Source organism: Lacerta agilis, chromosome 6 (assembly GCF_009819535.1).
Source record: "Lacerta agilis isolate rLacAgi1 chromosome 6, rLacAgi1.pri, whole genome shotgun sequence".
NCBI lineage: Eukaryota > Metazoa > Chordata > Lepidosauria > Squamata > Lacertidae > Lacerta > Lacerta agilis.
The window spans coordinates 66,849,218-66,872,631 of record NC_046317.1 but is presented as its reverse complement, the minus strand read 5'-3'; the positions used below and the strand labels follow the sequence as shown (position 1 = coordinate 66,872,631).

At 44.8% G+C, this 23,414-nt stretch overlaps 1 protein-coding gene across 1 annotated transcript in view; it reads left to right on the top strand.

The window, feature by feature from the left end:
* The first annotated feature begins 178 nt into the window (after positions 1–178).
* The window catches only part of SNTA1 (syntrophin alpha 1), a 65,463-nt gene continuing 42,227 nt past the window's right edge, over positions 179–23,414 (top strand). The window contains exons 1-2 of the mRNA XM_033153275.1: positions 179–563; positions 4,195–4,380. Coding sequence (XP_033009166.1) covers positions 290–563; positions 4,195–4,380 — 460 coding nt within the window. The 5' untranslated portion in view covers positions 179–289. The remainder of the gene's footprint in view (positions 564–4,194; positions 4,381–23,414) is intronic.

The window sequence follows — 23,414 nt, the reverse complement described above, 5'->3', positions numbered from 1 at the left end:
GGGCCTGCGCGAAATGAGTCTGGGGTGTTTCTGCAGACGGGGCGTCGCCAGACAAGCGCCGATCGGCCATGTGCCGGCGGATCCCTCCCCCCGGGCTTGGAGAGGAGGGTCCGGGGGCGGCTCCGGGGGCGGGGCAGCGGCGGGCGGTGGCTGCTGCTGCTCGCTCGGCTGCTCGTCCGCCCGGCCGGTGACTTCTCGCTGCGCGTCCCGGCTCCACTCCAGGCAGGCAGGCAGGCGGCGGAGGCGGCGGCGCAGTAGCGGCGGCGGCTACCCGAGGAATGCGCTGAAGATGGCGGCCGGCCGGAGAGCTCCCAAGAGCGGCTTGCTGGAGCTGCGGGCGCCGGGCGAGCAGTGGCTGCGGGTGCTCGTCACCCTTTCCGACGACTTCTTGAGCGTCAGCCCCAGCAGCAAGGGCGCCGACGAGCCGCTGCAGCCGCCGCCCAGCCCCGTGCAGCTGAATGGCGGCGAGCCGGGCGCCCCTGTCCCGGACTCCCTCGCCAACATCAAGCGCACCGTGCGGATCGTCAAGCAGGACGTCGGAGGGCTCGGCATCAGTATCAAAGGTCAGGGACGAGGGACGGGAGGGGGGCAAGAGCCAGCCGGCCCAGTGGCTCGCCAGTTGGAGCAGTTTTGCTTTCCCCGCCCCACTCTTTTCTCGCTCTCAACCTGCTGTGCGCCCCGGGCGCCCGGACAGACTTGGGAACGAACCTGCCTATCTCTCCAGAGCCGAGTTTGCCTCCGCAGGCTGCTGGAGTGGCTATTGTTGGGCACTCGGCAATCGCCTCGCCTCTGCCTTGCCCCTGTGGTGGCGGAGATGACACTGGGCAAACTTGAGCCGTGTGTTCGCCACTTCTGGGCTCTTGCAAACATGTCCCTCGAAGTCAGTTTAAAATGAAAAAAAGCTCCGAGGGACTGGGGATGGACTGGGGCGCATAAGCTTTTGGGGAAGTCTCCATTTCAGTTCTGATGATGCGCGAGGTATTAATTGCAGCCGCTTAGGGAGCTGCTTAGCTGCCCCGAAGGAATTGGAACGGTGTTAAAGTTGGGAACGTGGTGGTAGGGACCCTGAGGAGTCTTGCATTCTTCCGTTAGGTCCAATCTAGGCATCTCACGAACGTGCTAACTGAACGTTTTCTAATAATTTTATTGCACAACCAAGTGGAGAAGGCATTCTGTGTTGCTCAGAGTTTGCATGCTTCATCAGGAACGCTGGTTAATTAATAAGTGACTTAAAAAAAAAAAAAGACCCCGTGAATTTGTAGTCTGCTAGACCAACATAGCTATCTGATCCTGGTTGTTTTTAATTGTAGTATCAACACAAATGGTTCTTCTGAATTTAGATTGTTGCAGAATGCAAACAGAATTATATCCAGTGCTACCCCCTGCTCAGAGCAGATCCGTTGAAATTGATGAACGTGGCTCACATATTTGTGTTAATTTCAGTGAGGCTACTCTGTGTAAAACACAGTTGGAGACAACCAATTGATTAGATTTACAAGACATCAGCACTGCAAGGGCATTTGACCATATAAGCAAAAAAAAAAAAGTTGACTTGGCTGACAACTGAGCTTTGAATCTCAGCCACTTAGTACTGAATTTTATGTGGTATCTGAAGAGCCACTTCATAGGATGATCAGTTCCCATGCAGAGATGATTTACATGTAGGGTAAAAAAAAATACTTTGACCCTGGCAGTGCAGTCTTATGCATGTTTACCAAGAAGTAAGTTCTGTTATTCTCACTGGGACTTACTCCCAGGTAAACGTGTATAGGATTGCAGCCTGAATGACGTGAAAACTGTGTAGATTAACTTTGTGGCTGTATTAAATCCCAACTTTCTAGTAATGGGACTGCTCAGTGCTCAGGTGTAGAGCATCTCTGTGCACTTTGGCTTCAGAAACTTTCAACATCCATGTATATGCTTTACAGACAAATTATGAACAGTCCCATCAAACAGAAGATGTCAGTTGTCTGATAATACCAAGCAAACTGTCCAATACCTACACAAGCCCAGCTTTGTATATGCAATATTCTCTTACCCTTACTAGGCTATTAGTTGGGAATCTAATAACATCTGGATGGCCACAGGGTCCCCTACTCCACCTTAAGAACTGGATAGTGTTCTCTGCAACCCTAGAAATGCCATGCAAGTAGAAATTCTGGGAGGCCTGAAGTTAGTTCTGACAGCATTTTTGGCATAACTGAAGTCCTCCCATTATGCTACATGTGCCATGTGAGTTGATGCAAAGCTTTGCCCTCCATCACATACAATTGCCTTGTCAACCCTAGCCTCTAATAAGGATTTGGGCTGCAAATGTGAGCACCCTTACTTTGGACTATGTCCCATTGTATCTCAGTGGGGCTCAATTCTTAAGGAGATGTGTACAGGATTGCACCGTCAAGATCCTGGAAAACCTCTTGTATTATAAATGATGGCGTGAAAATCGAAACTGCAGGGAGATCTAGAAACTGAGGCATTAGTCATATACATTCTTTATTTCTTAGTTGTGTATTGACTGGTAGAATGCATGCCTGCAGTTGGGCTAGAATGATGGAAACATACTTTTGCATCAGAAAAGTAGGCCACGTTCTCACATACTTTTTAGTCTAGTGTATCCATTTCTTGTAGGTCTAGAAAGCAGGACAGGGACACTTTTACAAATCAAATATGCATTCCAGTCACTGGAATTATAAATGTCAAAAATTCAAGTATCACTTGTAAAAAGTGCCAAAAATGTAATAAAGAAATTAGTATGATAGAAGATTCTGTGAGTAATGGGGGCATAAACTTGAAGATTCAGGACCCTTTGTTTGACCTTCAAAATTGGGGGAGACAGCACACCTTGTGGAGAAAGTTGGTCTCTGCCCCCCCCCCCCTGCAATGGCATTTTTATTTGGCCTTTAAGTAGCAGTGTAAGATGGAGGAGCCGACATTATTCAGGCTTATGCATCTGTTTGTCTTTAAGGCGCAACAATGCATTTTGTTTTTGTTGCAACCAATGAATGCAGCCTCTGCTCTGAAATCCATTTAGCAGCATTAAATGACTTGAAGATCATGCAGGTTGAACTTCATGACTGCATGAGATCTACTAATCTAGATTTCTTAGCAGTGTGGTTGCTTAATGCACAGGTGTCCTGGCTTATTATGTTGATCCTTTCAATTAAGAGCTAAAATAGAGTATTCATGTAAAATGTAGCCATGCTTTTATATCTTTTTACATTAACCTGTAGACTCCACTGTTAAATTACATTATGCAGGTAAAATTAGCATGCTATCTTTCTGTCTGAGGGGAGTTTTTTTGCTTTTCAAAATGAGGGTGCATTCGTAACAAGTAATACCCTTGACTACTAGAATTTGACCATTGACTCAAAGCTTGTGTTCCTTGAGATATTATTGGATGCAGCATAGTCAAAGATGCTGGAAGTTGGAGTCCAGCAACAGCTGAAGAGCCACAGGTTTTCTACCCTGCTCTTAAAGAGCTAACATCCTGTTTAGCTGGTACAGGGTAGTGACCCTGAGCTATATACAAGTGCATTATTCTTGAGCTTCATGTCCACAGGACACTCTTCAAATAGTTCGAAACTTTTGAAATGTGTTTTAAAAAAACAACAACTTGCAAATAAAAATCAGCATTTTTTCCACTGAAGCCAGTGGCCGCTAGGGTTGATTCATTGGCCTAATGTCTTAGGAGAGGGGATAGTTTTGCATATAAATCTTTGGAATAAATGCATAATTCATTTATATGTTGCCCACAGCTTGGTACATTTGATTGCTGCCAACTGCAGGGCACCTGTATGCAGCTGTTGCTGATCCTTTGATCTATAAACAAACTAATATAATTGTACAATTGGTCCATGGGGCACAGTCTAGAGTGATAATCTTATAAAATACTGTGCAATATGGCATCTCTTAAAACGAAACAAAAAACTGCACAGGTTACGTCTCTCTTCTTTCCTTTTGCTAGTGTACCAGTTTGGGGTATGGAAGCCTTGCACACTGAATATTTTGTCAGTATTTTCTACAGCAGGACTGGGAACCCGTGCCATTCTGGATGTTGCTGGGCTCCCATCAGCCCCAGCTAGAATGGCCAATGATTAGGGATGACGGGGAATGCAAAGGGTCTCCACTCCTCATCTTCAGCCTCTTTGAAATGCAACATCTGACTGTTCTCCCTTTTTTTGCTTTTACTTCAAGGTGGCCGGGAAAACAAAATGCCCATTCTGATTTCCAAGATTTTTAAGGGGCTGGCTGCAGATCAGACGGAGGCCCTGTTTGTAGGAGATGCCATCCTTTCCGTCAACGGTGGTGACCTCTCTGATGCGACACATGATGAGGCAGTGCAAGCACTGAAGAAGACTGGCAAGGAAGTGGTCTTGGAAGGTAAGCAGGCTGTATTGCAGATGGGCTCAGATGTGGAGGATCCCTGCCCTTTTCACTTCTGAACTTTTACCAACAGGATCCTTGGTTCACTCTGTTCCTGTGCAGTGCACAGGTGAATAATCTTCCCAGTGATACTTCCCAGTGAGAGCCAGTGTCGTGTAGTGGTTAAGAGTGGTAGACTCGTAATCTGGGGAACTGGGTTCGTGTCTCCACTCCTCCACATGCAGCTGCTGGGTGACCTTGGGCTAGTCACACTTCTTTGAAGTCTCTCAGCCTCACTTACCTCACAGAGTGTTTGTTGTGGGGGAGGAAGGGAAAGGAGAATGTTAGTCGCTTTGAGACTCCTTCGGGTAGTGATAAAGCGGGATATCAAATCCAAACTCTTCTTCCCCGGTTTCACTGAAGCAAGGGCCAACCCGGAAGTGGAGGATGCGTGGTGGTGACTAATATTTTAAGTTAGTTTAAATTAATAGAATGCTGGGGTGAAACAAGTGCTCTATACTACTTGCAATCATGCTAGCACATTTCTGTTCTGTACCAGGAATGGGGAATCTCTTTCAGCCCGAGGGCCACATTAGCTTGTCGACAAGTGTCTGGGGGCCACATGCCAGAGGCAGAAAGGATGTAGAGCAATGGATGTGACTTTCGAACCTTTGAACAGGAGTCTGTATTTCAGCTAAGGAAAAGTCTGAGCTTTCTGTACACACTGCCACACATCTCTCCATCCAGACAGTCGAGGCATTTTTCCCCCTTCAGTAACATACAGTGGTACCTTGGTTCTCAAACTTAATCCGTTCCAGAAGTCCCTTCCAAAATCAAGGCGCACTTTCCCATAGAAGGTAATGCAAAATGGATTAATCCGTTCCAGACTTTTAAAAACAACACCTAAAATAGCAAAAACAAAATAAAATAAAATAAATCCTTGCAGTAGCACCTTAGAGACCAACTAAGTTTGTTCTTGGTATGAGCTTTCGTGTGCATGCACACTTCTTCAGATACACAATAGCAATTTAACATGGATTTTCTATCTGACGAGACCATTGTTCCAGAAAACGAAAGCAATAATCGATGTACTGTACTATCAAATAAATAAGACAGTATTGTAGATGATAAAAAAATTAAATTAATTTTCTTTCTTACCTGCACTGATAGTAGTCATTGTTTGGAGGGGGGGGGGCTTTTTATCCATTTCCGCAGTCACACAATCAATCAGTAGCTGAACTGGGTTCCACACAGTCACAAAAACAAATTAACCGAAAAAGCCTCAAAAACAAAAACGCAAAATAAATAGCAAAAACAAAAGCTCCAGATACAGTGGTACCTTGGTTCTCGAACTGAACCTGTTCCGGAAGGCTGTTTGACTTCTGAAATGTTCAAAAACCAAGGTTCGGCTTCTGATTGGTGCAGGCGCCCAGGAAACAAAAGCCGACAGCCACGTCAGATGTTTGACTTCCGAAAAACGTTCGAGAACCAGAACACTTCCGGGTTTTTGGTGTTTGGGAACCAAGGCATTTGAGAACCAAGTTACCACTGTATTCCAGCCAGGTAGAAGCACTTGAACATGGCTGGTGAGAGGGGCAGAATCCCAAGGGCTCGATGGAGACTCCTGCAGAAATGCACCTGGTCCCCAGTCCTGAAGTTTCCCACTCCCTATCCTATACTGTGGCTCCTTTTCTGGCTATGCCAATATGCTTTGCAGTGATACCAACTGTGTTGGAACACGGAGACACCCGGGAGAATAGTCTTCACAGGCAGCTTGCCAGGAGCCTTAGGAACAGACCTAATCTGCCTGCAGGTTGGCATACTGATCCCAGATAAAAACTCACAAATGTGCCAGCCTATCTGCTCACAATAGAAATTCGTGCTTTTATCTCCCTTAACAGATTAATTGCAGGTGCTTGCTCTGTGATTCTCTCCCCGCCCTTCATTCCCTACAACAAAAATCTGCTGACTCAACATCTTTGCGAGAAAAAGTGCAACTCTAGGCTATGTCTCTTAAGCCAACTTGAGGTGCAGCCTTTTGTTAACTGCTGAAATTCAGATTTAGCTCTGGAGTCACCTGATGACAGCAGATATGTATTTTTCGTCTCATTTTAGTGAGGGTTTGAATCCTGATGCTGCTCTCTAGCTCTGTAACAGTACAAATCATTGTAGACTAGCATAGCTGGTTGTCCTAAGTGGAGTGAATGACTATCTTTTTGAGGGCAGGACAAGATCCTAAGTAGAACTGAGATTCCCTTTATGTAGGGAAAATATATTGAATATATTGAAAACCAGGGTCTTGGCTGCTGTCCTGAGCTCTGAAGTAATCAGGAGATTAATCTTCTTGTTAGTAACTTGATGGGGTTTGATTGTCCAGTAATGAAAGAATATATTGTAGCGTCTCTGTTCTGGACATCTGGAGTTTTATTGATTGGAGAATCTGTAATAGTGAAGAGGTGACGGAGAGACCTTTCTGAGTCTGTGTTTTTTCCCAGATGTATTAGTCTGTCTTTCCTATCGACCAGGAGGATAAGTCTGGTATTGGCTTCATTTCTGCAAAGTCCTCCTGTTACCTGAGGAAACCCTAACAGGTTATAGATCATGTTCAGCGGAGATGTGAATTGCCAAAAACAGTTGCAAATATCTGAAAAATGAACTTACTGGCTCAAATATATGGGTCTGCTGCCTTTTCCCTCTCCCCTCCTTGTGTATTGCACATGCCCTTCCTTTTATTTATCACTTGAAATAAATTTTGGCCTGGTTCGCCTGTCACACTGAGCCAAACCATGACTTAGCACAAACATTCCTTGGTTGTTTCATTGCCGCGCCAAGCTGAGCTAAGCTATAGTTTGGCATGGCATGTTGTCTGAACCTGGGCTTGTGGTTTAGCTCTCTCCATGCTGGTCACAAGCTGTAACTAAGGTTCATGCTTTGACTTGTTACTTGTGGTTAGTACAGAGAGAGCTAAACCACAAGCTCACAGTCAGACAATACGATAAGCCAAACCATGGCTTAGTTCAGTTTGATGCAGCAGCAGAACAACAATCAAGGGGCGGCCACAACCTCCTCCCTATTTAACCCCCACACTTGCATGCTTGCACTAATCCATAGTTTGGCTTAGCACAATATCCAAACCTTTGTTTTAGTTGTCAGATATCTGGAAAAAGTCTATGAAAAGCCTGAATGCAGTCAAACAAGGGAAGCACGAGCATTCTTAAGAACGACCATCTTTAAGGATGTTATTTATTTGTTTGTTGCATTTATATGCCACCTTTCCTCCAAGGAGGTCAAGGCAGAATGCATGGTTCCCCCCCCCCTCATTTAATCCACAAACCAACCCTGCAAGGCAGGTTAGGCTAAGAGGCAGTGACAGGCCCAAAATCACCATGTGAGCTTCATGGTCCAGTGTGGGTTTGAACCCTGGTCTCCCAGGTCCCAGTCTGACGCACCAGCCACTGCACCACACTGGTTTTTCATGGAAGCTGTCTGTGGCTACTACCTCTCATGGTGATGTTCTGCCTCCAGTGCCAGAGGCAATATGCTTCTGAATACCAGTTGCTGGAAATCACAGGAGGGGAGAGTGCCGTTTCCCTCAAGTCCCGCTTGCAGGCTTCCCATAGGCTTCTGGTTGGCCACAGTGAGAAGAAGATGCTGGACTAGATGGTCCATTGGCCTGATCCTGTGGGGCTCTTCTTATGTTCTTCTATCTACTGGATGGGGTCTGATGTGAGTTGTTGACCAAACAATTAATGGACACTAGATTGGGGAAGGATGATATGGAATAGCTAGCTCACTCATCATTGCTGCCCCTACAGTTGTGGACCTGAGGTTTAGAAATTGTGGCCAGCTTCAAATCATGTTTTTCAAAAGCCAACTTTCCAGTGTGGATAGCCTTAGGGTGGTCTTTGGCACTCGTCCTACTCAAGAGGAGATCCACTGAAGTCAATAGACATGGCAAACTTAGGTTTGCTCGTTTCAGTAGGTCAACTCTTGAGTTGCAATTAGTTCATTTCCACCCTAAGGTTCGTAGAGAGAGGGGAAAGTGTTTTTCTAACTCAAAGGATCGTGTTGCTTGCCATAACAGCTCTCAATATTTAGACACTTTTTTAGTTTTGATCTAATGCTGAACAGTATAATTTGAAAATTCTCAATCCAGAACCCTCTATTCCTTTTATTAGTATTCCTTACATTTAGGTGGCTAGTTTATTGTTGCTATGGTGACCAGAATTGCTTAGCAATTATTGGTTTTCTTTGTAATGCCGTGTGGTACTTGTTTGCTTATACCTCTAAATATTAAAAAGTGTGTGGGGGGGAGTGGTCATTTAATGGATTTCCTGCTAAGCTGGGATGTGATTCTTTGGTGCCCAAGAAAAAAAAAGTTTAATGTAGAAGAGAGACACTGGGAAGAATTTCAGCCTGCCAGATGGAATGCTCCCCCTCTCCTCTCCCTGAACGCTGTTCTGGCAGGGGGGGGGGGGGCTCTGATCCCTGCCAGAGCCAATTTGGGGTGCATGCAGGGGAGTGAGAGGGGGAGAAACCCCCATTGTGCTAGTGGAAGTCCTTGAATCCAGCCCATTGGGCTGTTTCCAATGTTAGTCCTACTCAGAGGACACCTACCGAAATTAATGGGTGTGACTAATCAAGGTCCACTAATTTCACTGGGTCTATTCTGGGTAGAGCTTTGCTGGAATCACCCCTGGGGCTCCAGTCCTTGTTTGCCCTTCTACCCCCTTGAGTGTCTCCCTCGCCCAAGGTTTCTCCCTTGGCCTTGCCCTTACATTTCAAGCTCGCCGGGAGGGATAAAACGGTGTGTGAGAACAGGGAACACAGCGTGCCACATCCTGAACTTCTTGAAGGAAGGGTGAACAGGACAAAAAAAGACACATGCTGCTAATCCCATTTCCATCAATAGAACCTTTTAATTTGAGATGTCATGTATACCTAACAGTACTTGGAGGCATTCGACAAAGCAATCTGTCTCTGCCTGTGAATATCTTGACAAGTATCTAAAACAGGTCCTTCTCCTATCGCAAACCACCAGGCATAGATCCCCTTCTTCCATGGCACTGTCCACTTTGATTATTATGAATAGGCAACTGATGAATGTCCAGGGACTTGAGAGAACAGGATGCAGGATTTGATGGAATTTGGGTTTGATGCTCTCTAGCTGTTGTTCAGCTCCTATCATGTCCAGCTAGCATGTCCAGTGGTCATAAGTTATGGAAGTCAGAGTCCAACAACTGGAAGGCACCATGTTGGCTATTTCTGAGTTACACATTTTTGGTACTCCCTGGGGTGTTAGCGTGAAGATCTCATAATGTTCCAGGAGGTGGGCGGAGAACTGAGAACTTGCTGCGTTTCGTTTGTTTTGTTGCCTTGAAACTGAGAGCGCGAAGACTAGAAGGGGCAATTTGCAGGAAATTGATTTTTCTGTTTCCACTTAACAAGCAAGAGGTTGCTCCGAAAGGGTCTGCTTTTTACACGGGCTTTGAGGAAATCACAACACATTTTTTATCGTAGACTGTATTGTGTTGCGTGGTTGTGGCTCTCCAAAACATCATCTTATTTGTTTCATTTAATTTAGATTTATGTCAAGTTTGTTATGGCCTGTGGTTGAACAAATAAACTTCTAAAAATGTTATATAATAGCAAATAGTAAAAAAAAAAAAAAAGTTTTATGTCTCCAGGGCTCTTTTGCTGAAAGGAAACTTAAGTCTGGAGGCAGCTGGGAAGGTGTGATAGGTTTCATTTAACAGCACCATACTGGTAGTGGTCACTTAGCCCTGCTTCAAAAAATTATCTTGAACTACCCGGAAGATATCAGTTAGTTGGCATAATCTTGTTGCATGCAGTTAACATTATTTGCACATCACGTTAGTTAATAAGACCACACCTACATGCAATTGTTTGCCACGTTGCATTTATTTTACTGGTAACTTTGTGAGTGTTCTCCAGGGTGAAATACCTCAAGTAAGTCTCAGAAATCTTATAGCTGAAATATTTTTTTTAAGTGGAATCCATTTCTGACCTCCCCCACCCCAGCCTCCTTTTCAGCCACACTTCAGCAAAACAGAGGGGCTGTTCTGTAATTAATCAGTTGCCCAGTTAAATCTGCATATAAATTATGCTGACGATGGGGAACCAGATATCGATGGAATGCTGCTCCCATCATTCCTGACCATTTGTCATGTTGGCTGGGGCTGATGGGAGTTTTGGGAACCTGATGGAACATCTGGAGGGCACCACATGGACTACCGCTGATATCTCCATCAGTTTGTGTAGGGGCAAGGGGTACTGCTAGTGGGTGGGCAAAATCCTATGCACCCCAAGGGATCATCATGCTCTAAGTTCCATCTCACATGGTGGTTCCCTGCAGCAACAGCTGTTTTCCCAGAACCAGGCCTTAATTTGTGAGGGACACTTGTGGTTTTTAATCCCCTTGGGCATCCATTTCAAATATTTGCAAAAGTGTTTGCAAGCAGTGCTGGCTCAAAAACCTCGATCATTTTTAAGCTGAACATAGAGCTGTTTGTGCATCCCTACCAGTTACCTTGGCTGCTTATCACCCTTCCTAAAGAGATCTGTATACATTCTGGGTCTTTGCTAGACTCTCTTGTCTATATCTCCCATTCTCCAGTTTGCAAGTTATTCCCCTCCCCGCACCTCCTCACTTTCCAGTCTCTGCTGAGTCCAAGCTGATTTTAGCTGTGCTCAGCCATTTCAGCTGATTAGCTCGTTTCCCCTCCTCCCTTGTTTTTGCTTCTTCTTTCCCCAAAGCCCACAGAACCACACATAGCTTTGTGGAATGTGCTGCTCTGCCCTGCCGATCTTGTTGAGTTTTATAACCTAAAGGGAAACACAAAAACCCTTTCTTTCAGACCCTGCAAGTACTGCTTCGTCAAGTTGCTAGCTGGGTACAAAACTTTCTTTGTTTCTCTTTTATTTCTTAGGCAAAAAGAAAAATTAACTAAAAAAAAAAGCCCCAAGTTTCTGATCCGAAAGTAAAGCAGAATAGATTTGGCCACTTAAACAGAATTGTAGAGTTGGAAGGGACCAGGAGGGTCATCCAATCTTAACCACCTTGCAAGGCAGAAAACTTTTGCCCAATGTGGGGCTCGAACCCACAAACCTGAGATGAAGTGTCTCATGCTCTACTAACTGAGCTGTCCAGCATCCTGGAGGGTTTGTAGGAGGGCTTGTCATAAATGGTCAAAAACGTTGTGAACCTAGAAAGCTGCTTTATACTGAGTAAGACCACAGCCAATCTAACTCAGTATTTAGAGCACTGGGAGTGAGGAACCTCCGGCATGCCAGACCTCCCCATTTGGTCCACCAGGACATTTTGGCCAAGCCATTCTCACCTGCCCTACACATATGATTTCAGGTATGGGGGCAGGAAGAACCCTGGCTCAGCTGAAAGGGTATTTGCACTCTTAACATCACAATCCCAACCACTCTTAACACCACAACCCAACCAACCACTGCAGCAAATTTCTTGCCAACACTATCAGTATGCCCATTAGTCAGAGCCAGTGTGTGTGCGTACATTGCACAGTTATCCCATAGGAGATATAATTGGACACATGCCCTCATCCCTAAGCATTGCATCCCTAGTTATGGCATAAGGAAGGAGTGCCTAAGCTGAATGCAATTGCGGGCTTTGCAGTTCACCTATTCCGTTAGTTGGTGGTGTCTAGAAGCTGTGCCACAAATTATAAACGATAGGTTATGATAGCTCAAGCCCAGCACAGTAAAATGAATTCTGTAAAGTGATAGCACATTCAATAGGCTGTGGGGTCAGGGAGGAAACTCTTCCATTTTGCCTTTAGTTGTCTTTTGGAAACACTCAGTTATGAAACAGTTGTATCAACTTAAAAACGTGAAGAGCCCATCTGATCTCCTGCTATCACAGGCTGTGACATTCGGGAGTGTTGCACAAAGCTGTGTGTGTGTGTGTGTGTGTGTGTTTTTACTTGGCACGCCTCTCTGGCTGAAGACTTATGCTCAGCAACAGTATTCTTCGTCTCGAATACTTCCAGCTGTGCAGTTTTTGCATGACTGACCTGTGTATAGTCCTTGAAAGATCCCACCAGAGAAGAGATTGGTAACGAAAGGAAGGCGATGGAAAGAAAGTTAGAGTGCTTGGAAGGGGAAAAGAAATAAACAGCTGTGGGGGTTGCAGATTGGACAATCCAGGATGGCGGTAAATGACGTCAAGCTTCCCACCTAGCTAAAGACTGAGTTGCCTTTGGGCTGGTTAACAACAGCCTGGAGTAGTTTATCAGAAGACCATTAAGAAGAGATGGAAGGACCCTCTGATCTGGGATTCTGTTCCTAGACCTGGAGGGACCAAACAGGTGCTTCTGGGAAGCCCACCAACAGGAAATGGGCACTTTCTTGTTAATGCAACCCCCAGCAACAGCTATGATGAGTCATACTGCCTCTGATCCTGGCAGTACTAGTAGGCTTCATTAGTCTTAGCTTCCACAAATTTGTCACCATTGGGATATTTATCCCTGCAGCATCTGACCACAGCACACAGCTGTACAATGATGTGTGCTTTACTCATCATTTCCATTCAGTTGTGTGCGTAATAACACTTGCTTCACCACAGGGTTGGATGCTATGGACAGGTGCCATTGGGGGCACACACACACACACACACACACACACACACGAAGCAGGAAATTGATTCGAAATGGTTCTAAAGTCTGGTATTCTTCAGCTATCGGCTGTTTCCAGGTGCTTCACAAGTATTCAGTAATGTTTGCCAACACTCCTAAATATAAAAGAGGAAGATCTAGGCTGAACCCTTGACAACCCTCGGTCATGCATCAGCTCAGTTCAGGCATTGCATCCAGCCATGGCTGAGGAGGTTGAACTATACTCTAGTGTTTTGTTTGAATTGATAAACCACAGTGTGAGCTCAGCCAGCAAATCCGAATTGGAAACTATTATTTGTTCTGCCTGTGGCTTGGCATAATGTTTGAACTGATGAACTATAGCCATCATTCTTTCTCTGGAGGCTGCAGCGCCATGGATATGGGGTTTTTTGTGGACTTATGAAGCAGAGTGCTGAGAGGAGGGGAAATTAAACCAGATAAGCAATGCTAACCCATGATTTCCCTCTTTTACTCTTGGAAACTTGGACTGTCGTTTGCATCCTGAACAATGGCTAGTGCAATCACAGGTTTGGTAGGAGGTCTGAATTGAGTAGCCAGACACATCACTAGAGCATGTTAAAAAAAGAGTAAAACTAATAAAGTTAAGGTATGTTAATATCCAGATTTTCCCTGATCTGTTCTTAAATTATGTCAGAAATAAAAAGAAATGGACTTTATTATACAAGGTTAAACACTCTGTTAGAGATAGATAGATCACTTATATCCCAGTCTTCCTCCCAAAGGAATCCAGTCAACACATCTTAGACCAACTCACATCACTGGCATGTTGTGAAGATGAATTGGGAGGGGAAGAACCACATAAACTACTGTGAGCAACTTGAGGATGGGATATATAAATGTAATAAATCAAAAGAAAAAAGGAACAATGATTTGTTGTTAAGTTGCAATTTCATAATAATAAAGCAACACACCAGAAACACACCAGTACCAAAGTAGCTGCAGGTCATGCACAAGTATGCCGTTAACTCTTCTTCTCATTGATTAAAGTTGGCCATCACCCAAAGATCAGCTAAAGCTTGAGATGAACAGATCTACCAGTTTAGCTTGCAGACATACTTTTGGGACACAACGGCTATGCCTCCATTTGCTTTTTGTCCTGATCAGTTTACTCTATAGAGTGACATTAAATGCTTAATTTCCATCCTGGGAAGTATCCTAAGCAGTTCAGTTGATGTTCTTTGTGAGAGCCTGTTTGCTGTGTTACGGCTTGTATTATCTCCAGAGCCACCCCTATTGATATCTTGATAATTTATATGTAATCAGTTTAATTATCAAAACCATTCAATATGCTTAAATAAGAAGGCAGTGTGGGATGGAGGAAATCAGTCTTAATATTGAGGATCATTTCCCCCCCCCCAGCATCTGGCTGGTCTGAACCTGTGGACGTCTCTTGTAATGCTGAACCCATTGTTATGGCAAAGAAGTATGTCATTTGGAGCAAATCCCCATAAAAATGGATTTATCTAGCGATTGGTTTGAACCATGCAACAATTACCACATGAAGCCTCCTTGTGCCTGTGATTACAACAATTGCTAAAAGCAGTTATGAGGAGCCTGTGGCCCTACTACCCCCCATCACCCCTGAATGTTGGCTGCCTGTTTTTGATGGATGTTGGAATGATGTCTGAAGGGACACAGATTCCCCAACCAGATTCCCCAAGGACTGTAATTCTGCATCCAAGGGCTCTCAGCACACAGCCACAAGTTGATAGTTCTGACAGTGCATCTTGTAATTGGGCCATGTAGCTTGAATACAGTGTTGCTGGGCAAAGAAATATAGCAGCATGAGCTTACCCTTTAGCGGGAGCTGATTTGGATTTCACAGAAGCAGTGATGTGAGTCGGCCCGCATAAGATCGGTGAGAAAGTCAGTGATCGTGCCTCATCTTTTGCGAATCTGAACACGGCTGCCGAGTCTAACTTTAGGCCAAGCAGTTTCTTTCAATTTTCTATTACGGCAAAGCTGCTTGTATAATATTGCTTGAGTTAGCACAGTGGGGTGTCTGCCATCTGCTCTTTATAGCTTCTCATGCTTGTTCGCCTCCAGCCAGCCTCACCCACATGAAGGTTCCCCCCCCCAACCTTAAACAAAACTGTAAGGGGAGAATATTGCATGCACATAGAGGCAACGGGATTTGCCTCTTGGACAGCTGCTCTGGACAACTGAAAACTGGCAGTCTTCTCTGGTTTGATCTGTATTCGCACCAAAGCTTAAAGAAAAGTGACAACACTGATACTGTACAGAGGCCTGCCATTTGCTGATATTCCCAGTAAAAACCTCTCAGATGGAAGCTGTCTGAAGCCTTTGCAGAGTTATAGGTTGTGCGAGAGAAGAAACGAGGGTTCTGTGTGCTGCTCTTGAGAAGGAAACGCAACCCAAACAGCTCCATGACTTGACTTTGCCATGGAAGTGGCTCAGGAGAGTTGCCCCTTGGCCGGGGTGAAATTGTCTGGATAGGTTTAGGTTGCGGGTTTTCTGCCTCCTGTTTTTAGAAATGAAAAATCACCCAACCTGTTAGCCTCTGTGCCAGTTATAGGGCAACTTGTACATGTGCATATGTTTAAATTAATTAATGTGATCCTATGCTTGCCTATCCAAAAGTAAGCTACATTGCGTGGGTTTTATGGCCAGCTATGCCTTTGGACAGGGGCGCAGGTGGTGCTGTGTGTTAAACCACAGAGCCTAGGACTTGCTGATCAGAAGGTCGGCGGCTCGAATCCCTGGGCCAGGGTGAGCTCCCATTGCTCGGTCCCAGCTCCTGCCCACCTAGCAGTTCAAAAGCACCTCAAAGTGCAAGTAGATAGATAGGTACCGCTCCAGCGGGAAGGTAAACAGCGTTTCCGTGCGCTGCTCTGGTTCACCAGAAGCTGCTTTGTCATGCTGGCCACATGACCCGGAAGCTGTACGCCGGCTCCCTTGGCCAGTAACGCGAGATGAATGCCGCAACCCCAGAGTCGGACATGACTGGACCTAATGGTCAGGGGTCCCTTTACCTTTACCTTATGCCTTTGGACAGGATTACAGCCAAATATGGACAAGTGGGCTGCTTTATTTTTTGCATTTACACCCCACCTTTTTCTCCAAAGAGCTGAAGGTGGTGAACATGGTTCTCCCCTTCCTCGTTTAATCCCCACAACAACCCTGTGAAGTAGGTTAGGCTGAGAAGCAGTGGTTGGCCCAAAGTCACCCAGTGAGCTTCATAGCTGAGTGGGAATTGGAACCCTTGTCTCCCTGGTCCTAGTCTGACATTGTAACCATGGACAGCTGCCTGGACAAGGAGTGCCATTCATAGCCTTGAGTCATAAGTATTGAAGAAGATGGACTGTGTGCACAGTCAGATGAGCTGGCTGGAAGGGAGAATCCCAATCTCTAGTGTATAGAATCATTGAGTTGTGGACTTGGAAGGGACAACGAAGGACATCTAGTCCCCATGCCCAACATGGGGCTTGAACCCACAACCCTGAGATGGAGAGTCTCATGCTCTACCAACTGAGCTACAGAGTATAAAACAAAGCCATTAACTAGTATGCTTTGGAGTAAATTGCCTGCTGCTCTTGCTGCAGAATGTCCTGAGGTCTTTTGAGAAATTCAGGTTGTAGTTTTTTGTGTTTTGTAAAGCCTTTTGAAGCATAACTGTGGAATGGCCAAGGGGGGGGGAGCCTCTTTTGTTCAGAGGCTGTGTTACAAAGGAAGTTGTCTTATGTGAGTCCTACCATTGGCCAATATAGCTTGGTGTTGCCCACACTGACTTGCAGCAGCTGTTCCAGGGTTTCATGCCAGAGTCCCTCCCAGTCCCTCCCAGTCCTGCTTGGAGATGCTGGGGATTGAGCAAGGCCTTCTGCATGCAAAGCAGGTGCTCTACTCCTGAACTACTGTCCTTCCTCCTTAGTTTGCCCAAGAAGATGGTGCCTGTGGCGTTTGCCTTTCTAGGGTATACATATAGGAGAAGGAGTAAGTAAGGGGTTAAGTGGCTGGCCCTAGGCTAACCAATAAACAGAGGGGGGAGGAGCTAGGGGCAGCTGAAGGAGTCAGTTAGAGTTAGAGAGCGGGGAGTTAAGGAGTTGTTGAAGAGCAGTTGATCGAGGGAGTTGGCAGGGTTGTAACCATTATCTTAAGTTGTTGAAGTTTTTAAATAAACACTTATTATTTTGTTTAAAATTGCACCCTGACTGTGAAAGTTATTACCAGGGAGGGGATCCTGGTTGGTGGCAGCAAAGCGGCGTGGTGGCACAGGGATCAATAGTCCGTCAAACGACCGGGGACCCTGTGTGATCGCCACAAAACTGGCGGCAGCGGTGGGACAAGATCAATACGCCGGCATGAGACATCAATAAGCCCGTGGAGGGATATTGAGATCGTTGTGCCTGTTCACCACAAAATTGTCAGAAGCAGCTGGGGTTAAACAATACACCTGGAAGGGGAAGGGGTGTAGTTGTGGTTACCCAAGGACGCTGCAAGGCTAAGATAACAAAAGGAGAAAAGAGAGCTCACAAATCTGTTCTGGCAGAGGGTTTTGACTTGGGGTCGGAGGAAGTAAGCTTAACGGGTAGAGAGAAGACCCATAGCAGAACTTTGAGACCCGAGTCTGGAGAAACCTAGCCAGGGGGAACAGTGCTGAGAGGAGATTTCTCTTATTTTGTTAATTTAACTGTCAATTCTCAATCACACAATATGCCACCTAAAAAGACAAAGAACCCTGTGAGGGAACCAGCTCAAGATAGCTCTGAAGGGGAGGAAAATGGGAATCCTCTGAGGGAAGAGCAGAGCTTAGAAGATGCCACTAATATTTTACCTGAGGCGAGAGAGCCACAAGTTTCTATAGAATTAGAAAAGTGGAAACTAGAACAACAATATAAATTTGAATTAGAAAAAGAAAGAATTCGAGCTGAGCAGGAAAGCAAAAGGGAGAGCGAAAGAATTCGAGCTGAGAGGGAAAGTGAGAGCGAAAGAATGCAATTTCAGTTGGAAATGAAGAAACTAGAATTAGCAGCCATGGAGAATCAAAATAACAGTAATAACACCAGTAGTCAAACAACAGGGAAGGTAGATTTAAAGCGATTCCCTGAGTTCAAGGAGAAAGATAGCCCAGAGGCTTTTCTGATATCATTTGAGAGAGCCTGTAAAGATTTCCAAGTGAAGGATGAGGAGAAAATGGTGATCTTAAGGGCTAGAATTAGTGGGGTATTGGCAGAAATATACGCCCAAATGACAGAAGAACAGTCAACAGATTTTGAGATGTTTAAACAATTAATTTATACGAGGTTTGGAATTACCTCAGAACAACTAAGAAAAAAATTCAGGAGTGTGACAAAGTTGAGAGAAGAAACGTATGCTCAGTTGGGGGCAAAAATGACGAATTACCTCAAAAAATGGTTAGAGCAGGAGGGTGCGGATTCAATTCAAAAAATCAGAGAGGTTATTGCGTTGGAGCAATTTTATGCCACCATAACTGGGGAGCTGAAATATCTTGTAAAGGAAAGAAGTCCTAAAACCATCCAGGAGGCAGCAACCATAGCTGACCAAATTAATGAAATTAGGGACCATGGATTTGATAGTCCAAAATTTGGCGGGAAATTGTGGGGGAACCCCAGAAACCAATTTCAATATGCTAAAGGAAGCTCTTCTCCAGCAATAAAAAAGGGGAAACATACCACAGTCAAAAAGCCCAAGTGACGTGGGCCAAACTAACACCCATACCTCTGAGGTAAAAGAAAATAAATCTAATTATATTGGGGGAAGAGATATGAGGTGCTGGTCGTGCAATAAACTGGGCCACAGAAGCTTTGAATGTAAGACTGGTGAACAAGTTAAATCTGGGGGCACAAACACTCAAAAACACTCTTATTGTATCCACTCAGTAGGGCAGGGTGAGGCTAAGCAGGTTGCCACGGAAACCGAAGCTTTAGCTAGGCCTGAGACAGAGGAGATTCCTGAGGCCTCAGTAATACACTGTTACTTGATTAAACAGAATGATTTGCTCTTGAGAAAGTCAGGAGAAAATATTTGGATTGAAAACAAAAAATATCTAGGGTTAAAAGATACCGGATCCCAAATCACAATTGTTCATCCTGAGATAATCAATCCCGAGAGTATAATTCCAGGAAAAACTATAGGATTAAAAGGAATCGCCAAAGAGCCAGTTAGACTCCAAATGGCTGAGGTAAACATTAAGTTACATGACTGGAGTGGAAAGTGGCAAGTGGCCATTTCAGAGGAAATCCCCACTGCGGTGCTTATCGGTTGGGATCTCCTGGAGCATGTGCAGAGTGCGTTTGTTATTACCCGCTCCAAAGGGGGCCAACTGTCAACTGATACTGAGGGAAGCGAAACAGTTGCCAATGAGGGCAGGACTCAAAGTCCTCAAGTTGAAACTTTGAGTGAGCCAGGCTTCCTAATACCTTTTAAAAATACTCAAAAGACTAGTTTCTCTCAGGAACAAAAGAATGACATGGGACTAAATGGCTGTTTTGAGGCAGCAAAATCTTCTGTTCCATTAACCCCTGATTGCCCAGAGAGGTTCTGCCTAGAGGGGGGGCTGTTATATCGTGAAGCCCTCAGCACACCTTATAAAGGGGGAGGAGGAAACCGCAGACAACTAGTGGTTCCTCACATGTACAGAGAAACAATCATAAAACAAGCCCATAATAGTATTTTTGGGGCACATATGGGGATAACTCGGACCAAACGAAGAGTGGCGCAAAATTTCTATTGGCCAGGCATGGGGAAGCAAATTAGAATGTATTGCCAAGCCTGTGACATTTGCCAAAGGCAGGGATCAGGTCAGGACAAAACCAAGGCAAAACTGTGTCCTTTACCTGTAATCTCCACACCATTCCAGAGGTTAGAACCCGTGCCTAGAGCAACCAAAAAGGGGAATGAAATGCAACTAGCCTGGGAGGAACCATCCCAAATCGTGTCCAAAATAAATAATGTAGACTACCTTATTCAGCAGGGGGATGAGGGGCGCAAGGTAGTTCACGTAAACATGATTAGGCCTTACCAGAAAACTGAAAGCTGGGCTCCCTGTGCTATCCGAGAGGACCCAGAAGAAGTGGAAATACCATGCTGGGAGGGGAGAGGGGAGCAAGAATGTAATATACAAGAAGTTAAGCTAGCCCCTACCTTAACCCCTTCACAGCAGGAAGAAATAGGAAACATCCTACAAAAATTTAAAACGATTTTCAGTAATACTCCAAGACTAGCAAAAGGGGTAGTCCAACACATTGACACCGGGATTGCAGAGTCTTGCGATTTCATATTTGTTATGCCGTACGATGAACAGAGTCAGGTGTGGTTGCAATGCAAAGCCAGAGCCAATGCTTCATATAACCACACCATAATGGAATATGAAAAATACATTCACATGGGCATTAATCCAAAGAAGATTGTGATGGGTGTTCTATGGTATGGCTATGATTATACCTGTCTAGGCTCAATTAAGGCCCATGTTTGTTCAATTGCAAAAGTTCCTTTCCAAGGGGCTCCATGCAGTGACATGGCAGGATGTCAGCGCCCATATAAAGTAAACATGGATCTAGTAAACAGTCTCATTTCCGGGATCCTGTGGGATGAGGAACAGGAAGCCCCATATTTAGAATACAAGGTCTTTATATTTGACATTGGGGGGCAGGCCTGGAAAGCTTATGACTGGTCACATATTACCACAGTGGCGATTTTTGGAAAATATGACCCTGAGCTTATGGGTTACGCCCATTCAAGAGGAGTCAGAGTTGTTTTAAAAAGAGACCTATCTGGGAGATCAGTTAGAACAACTATTCAAAGTTATAATAAACCATTCATCAGTTGGAAATATAGAAAGAAAAACATACTGAAAGTTATAGTTGCCAGGGTGTCCCATCAACTTTCTATGAAAGTGAAAGTGTTTCCTACACTAGAGGTTGTGTGGTGGGAAGATGGGTACTCTGCTGCTCATGCAACACAAATGAATGCCCAAGATGAACGTGGTTACACAGCATTAACATGGCCACCACGTCAAAGACATAAAAAAGTAGTCTTCAAATTGCTTGAAGTGGGAACTGATAATTCAACACAGACCAAAGATGAACTGACAGCAAGTGAGATTGCTAAGAGCAATAAGCAATTGGAGCTTTTTAACCTACTTTCATTAAGTAAACCTGATTGTCCAAAAAGCTTCAGCAAGCTGACATTAAAATCAGCTATCCACAAACTTCTGAAAGCAGTTCCCAATGAATTAAAAAGCCAGACAACTAGTTCTAATGCAGTTTTTGATGACTTGGAGACGTTTGTACAAGGCATCGAGCGTCAACACTTAACAGAGATCCTGAAGGAGAGAGAGGGTGATCCAAGAGAGCTTTTGACCCTGAGAAACAAAGACTCTACACAGATTGGAATCCACAATCGTTACAGACGCATCGACTGCAGGGATCGGAGTGGGACTGTGTCATATGGCGGGGGAAGACAACTCACATCCCATCACGTGTGGCAGAGAAAAGACTGGTGCCCAGAGAAAGACACTTCTTGTGGCGGTTAAGGACAATAAGGAGCGTGAAAGGATCATGGACATCGTGGCAGATGCCTTATCACGAAGACCCGAAGGCAAAGATTAAAATGGACAGTTACAAATTTTCTTGCAGTTAACTAAAGGTTTGATATTGCATGATCTATTGTATATAATGTGAAAAAAAAACAATTATCAAGCCAGTATAAGATGAGGAGTTAAGGTTAGTAAACATAGAAAATGTTTGTTTGAATTAATGTGTCACGCAGTTTGATCAGGAGTATAACTCTGTGCAGTTATCCCTCCTGAATCAAACTTATTTAAGGGGGGAGGTATGTGGCGTTTGCCTTTCTAGGGTATACATATAGGAGAAGGAGTAAGTAAGGGGTTAAGTGGCTGGCCCTAGGCTAACCAATAAACAGAGGGGGGAGGAGCTAGGGGCAGCTGAAGGAGTCAGTTAGAGTTAGAGAGCGGGGAGTTAAGGAGTTGTTGAAGAGCAGTTGATCGAGGGAGTTGGTTGGTGGGTGGTTGTTGATTGTGAGGGTTGGTGGTGAGGTAGAGTGGTGAGCGTAGGCAGGGTTGTAACCATTATCTTAAGTTGTTGAAGTTTTTAAATAAACACTTATTATTTTGTTTAAAATTGCACCCTGACTGTGAAAGTTATTACCAGGGAGGGGATCCTGGTTGGTGGCAGCAAAGCGGCGTGGTGGCACAGGGATCAATAGTCCGTCAAACGACCGGGGACCCTGTGTGATCGCCACAGTGCCTTTTTTGCACCACATTTATCTATGAATCCTGGGTGGAACATTGGCCAGATGGTATTTGGTCATGGACATATATAGATTAATAGGGATATGTATGGTGCTCTTCCACCCATTTCCTGCACAGTCATAATCTGCATAATTCTCTGTATAGGTACTGTGTGCACAGCACAAAATCAGTATTAGCTTAGACAAAGCAACAGGCCCCTTCAGGTGTGCAGATTAACTTCAGGTGTGGGCGGATGTGATGGTGGGGTTTGGGGATGAGTGTGTCAGCTCTGCTTCTCCATGTCACTGTTCCCATTGCCCTTCGTGGGTTTGGAAAGTGACTGTGTGAACGGTGGAGCCTCTTGTGCTCTTGAAGGCTTCCCATGCATATTAGAGTCCTGGAAAAATCAGGGTTCTAAAATGCACTGGAAGCCTAAATGAGTAGAAATGGTTCTTTGCTTCACACAAGCTGGCTTCCAACTCCAGGAGGGTGGTGAGAACCACAGCTGGGAGCAGAGCTTATTGCCCCCTGTCTGCCCCCACAACTTGTGTGCTAAGTTAACCCAAAATCCTTTGTCTCACTGTTTCCCTTAGTCTGGAGGGGCTTGTGATTTTATTTTATTTTATATAATACAGACTGTTTACCAACGACAAACGCATGCACACCAGAAGCAGCAACCACTCTTCAAAATTTCCTTGCAACACTCTCTCAAAAACCTATTATCATTCTCCAGCCTGAAGCTCCATTGGGGTCTAGTTATTATACCAGGCTTCCTCAAGCAGGTTCTCTCCAGATGTTTTTGGACTACAACCCCCATCAGATGGGAGTTGTAGTCCAAAACATCTGGAAGGCACTTGCTTGAGGAAAGCTGAATTAGACCATGTGAGTTTACTCAAGCATTATTTTAAAAACTGGCCTCTTAATCATATAATACCCCCCCCCTTTCTTTCCATTTCCATGCTGCTCGGGAGGAGAGAGATTCTTTCAGCAATCCCAAGCATGCTTTTCCAGTTCCTGTGACCACTGCATGTTTTTTCAATTAGCTCAAAAGTTTTCCAGATGCATCTGAGACCTCGGCGTATCCAAAATGAAATGCACTAAGCTGAAAAATAAGGCTGAGTCAGCTCTTTCTCTCTCTG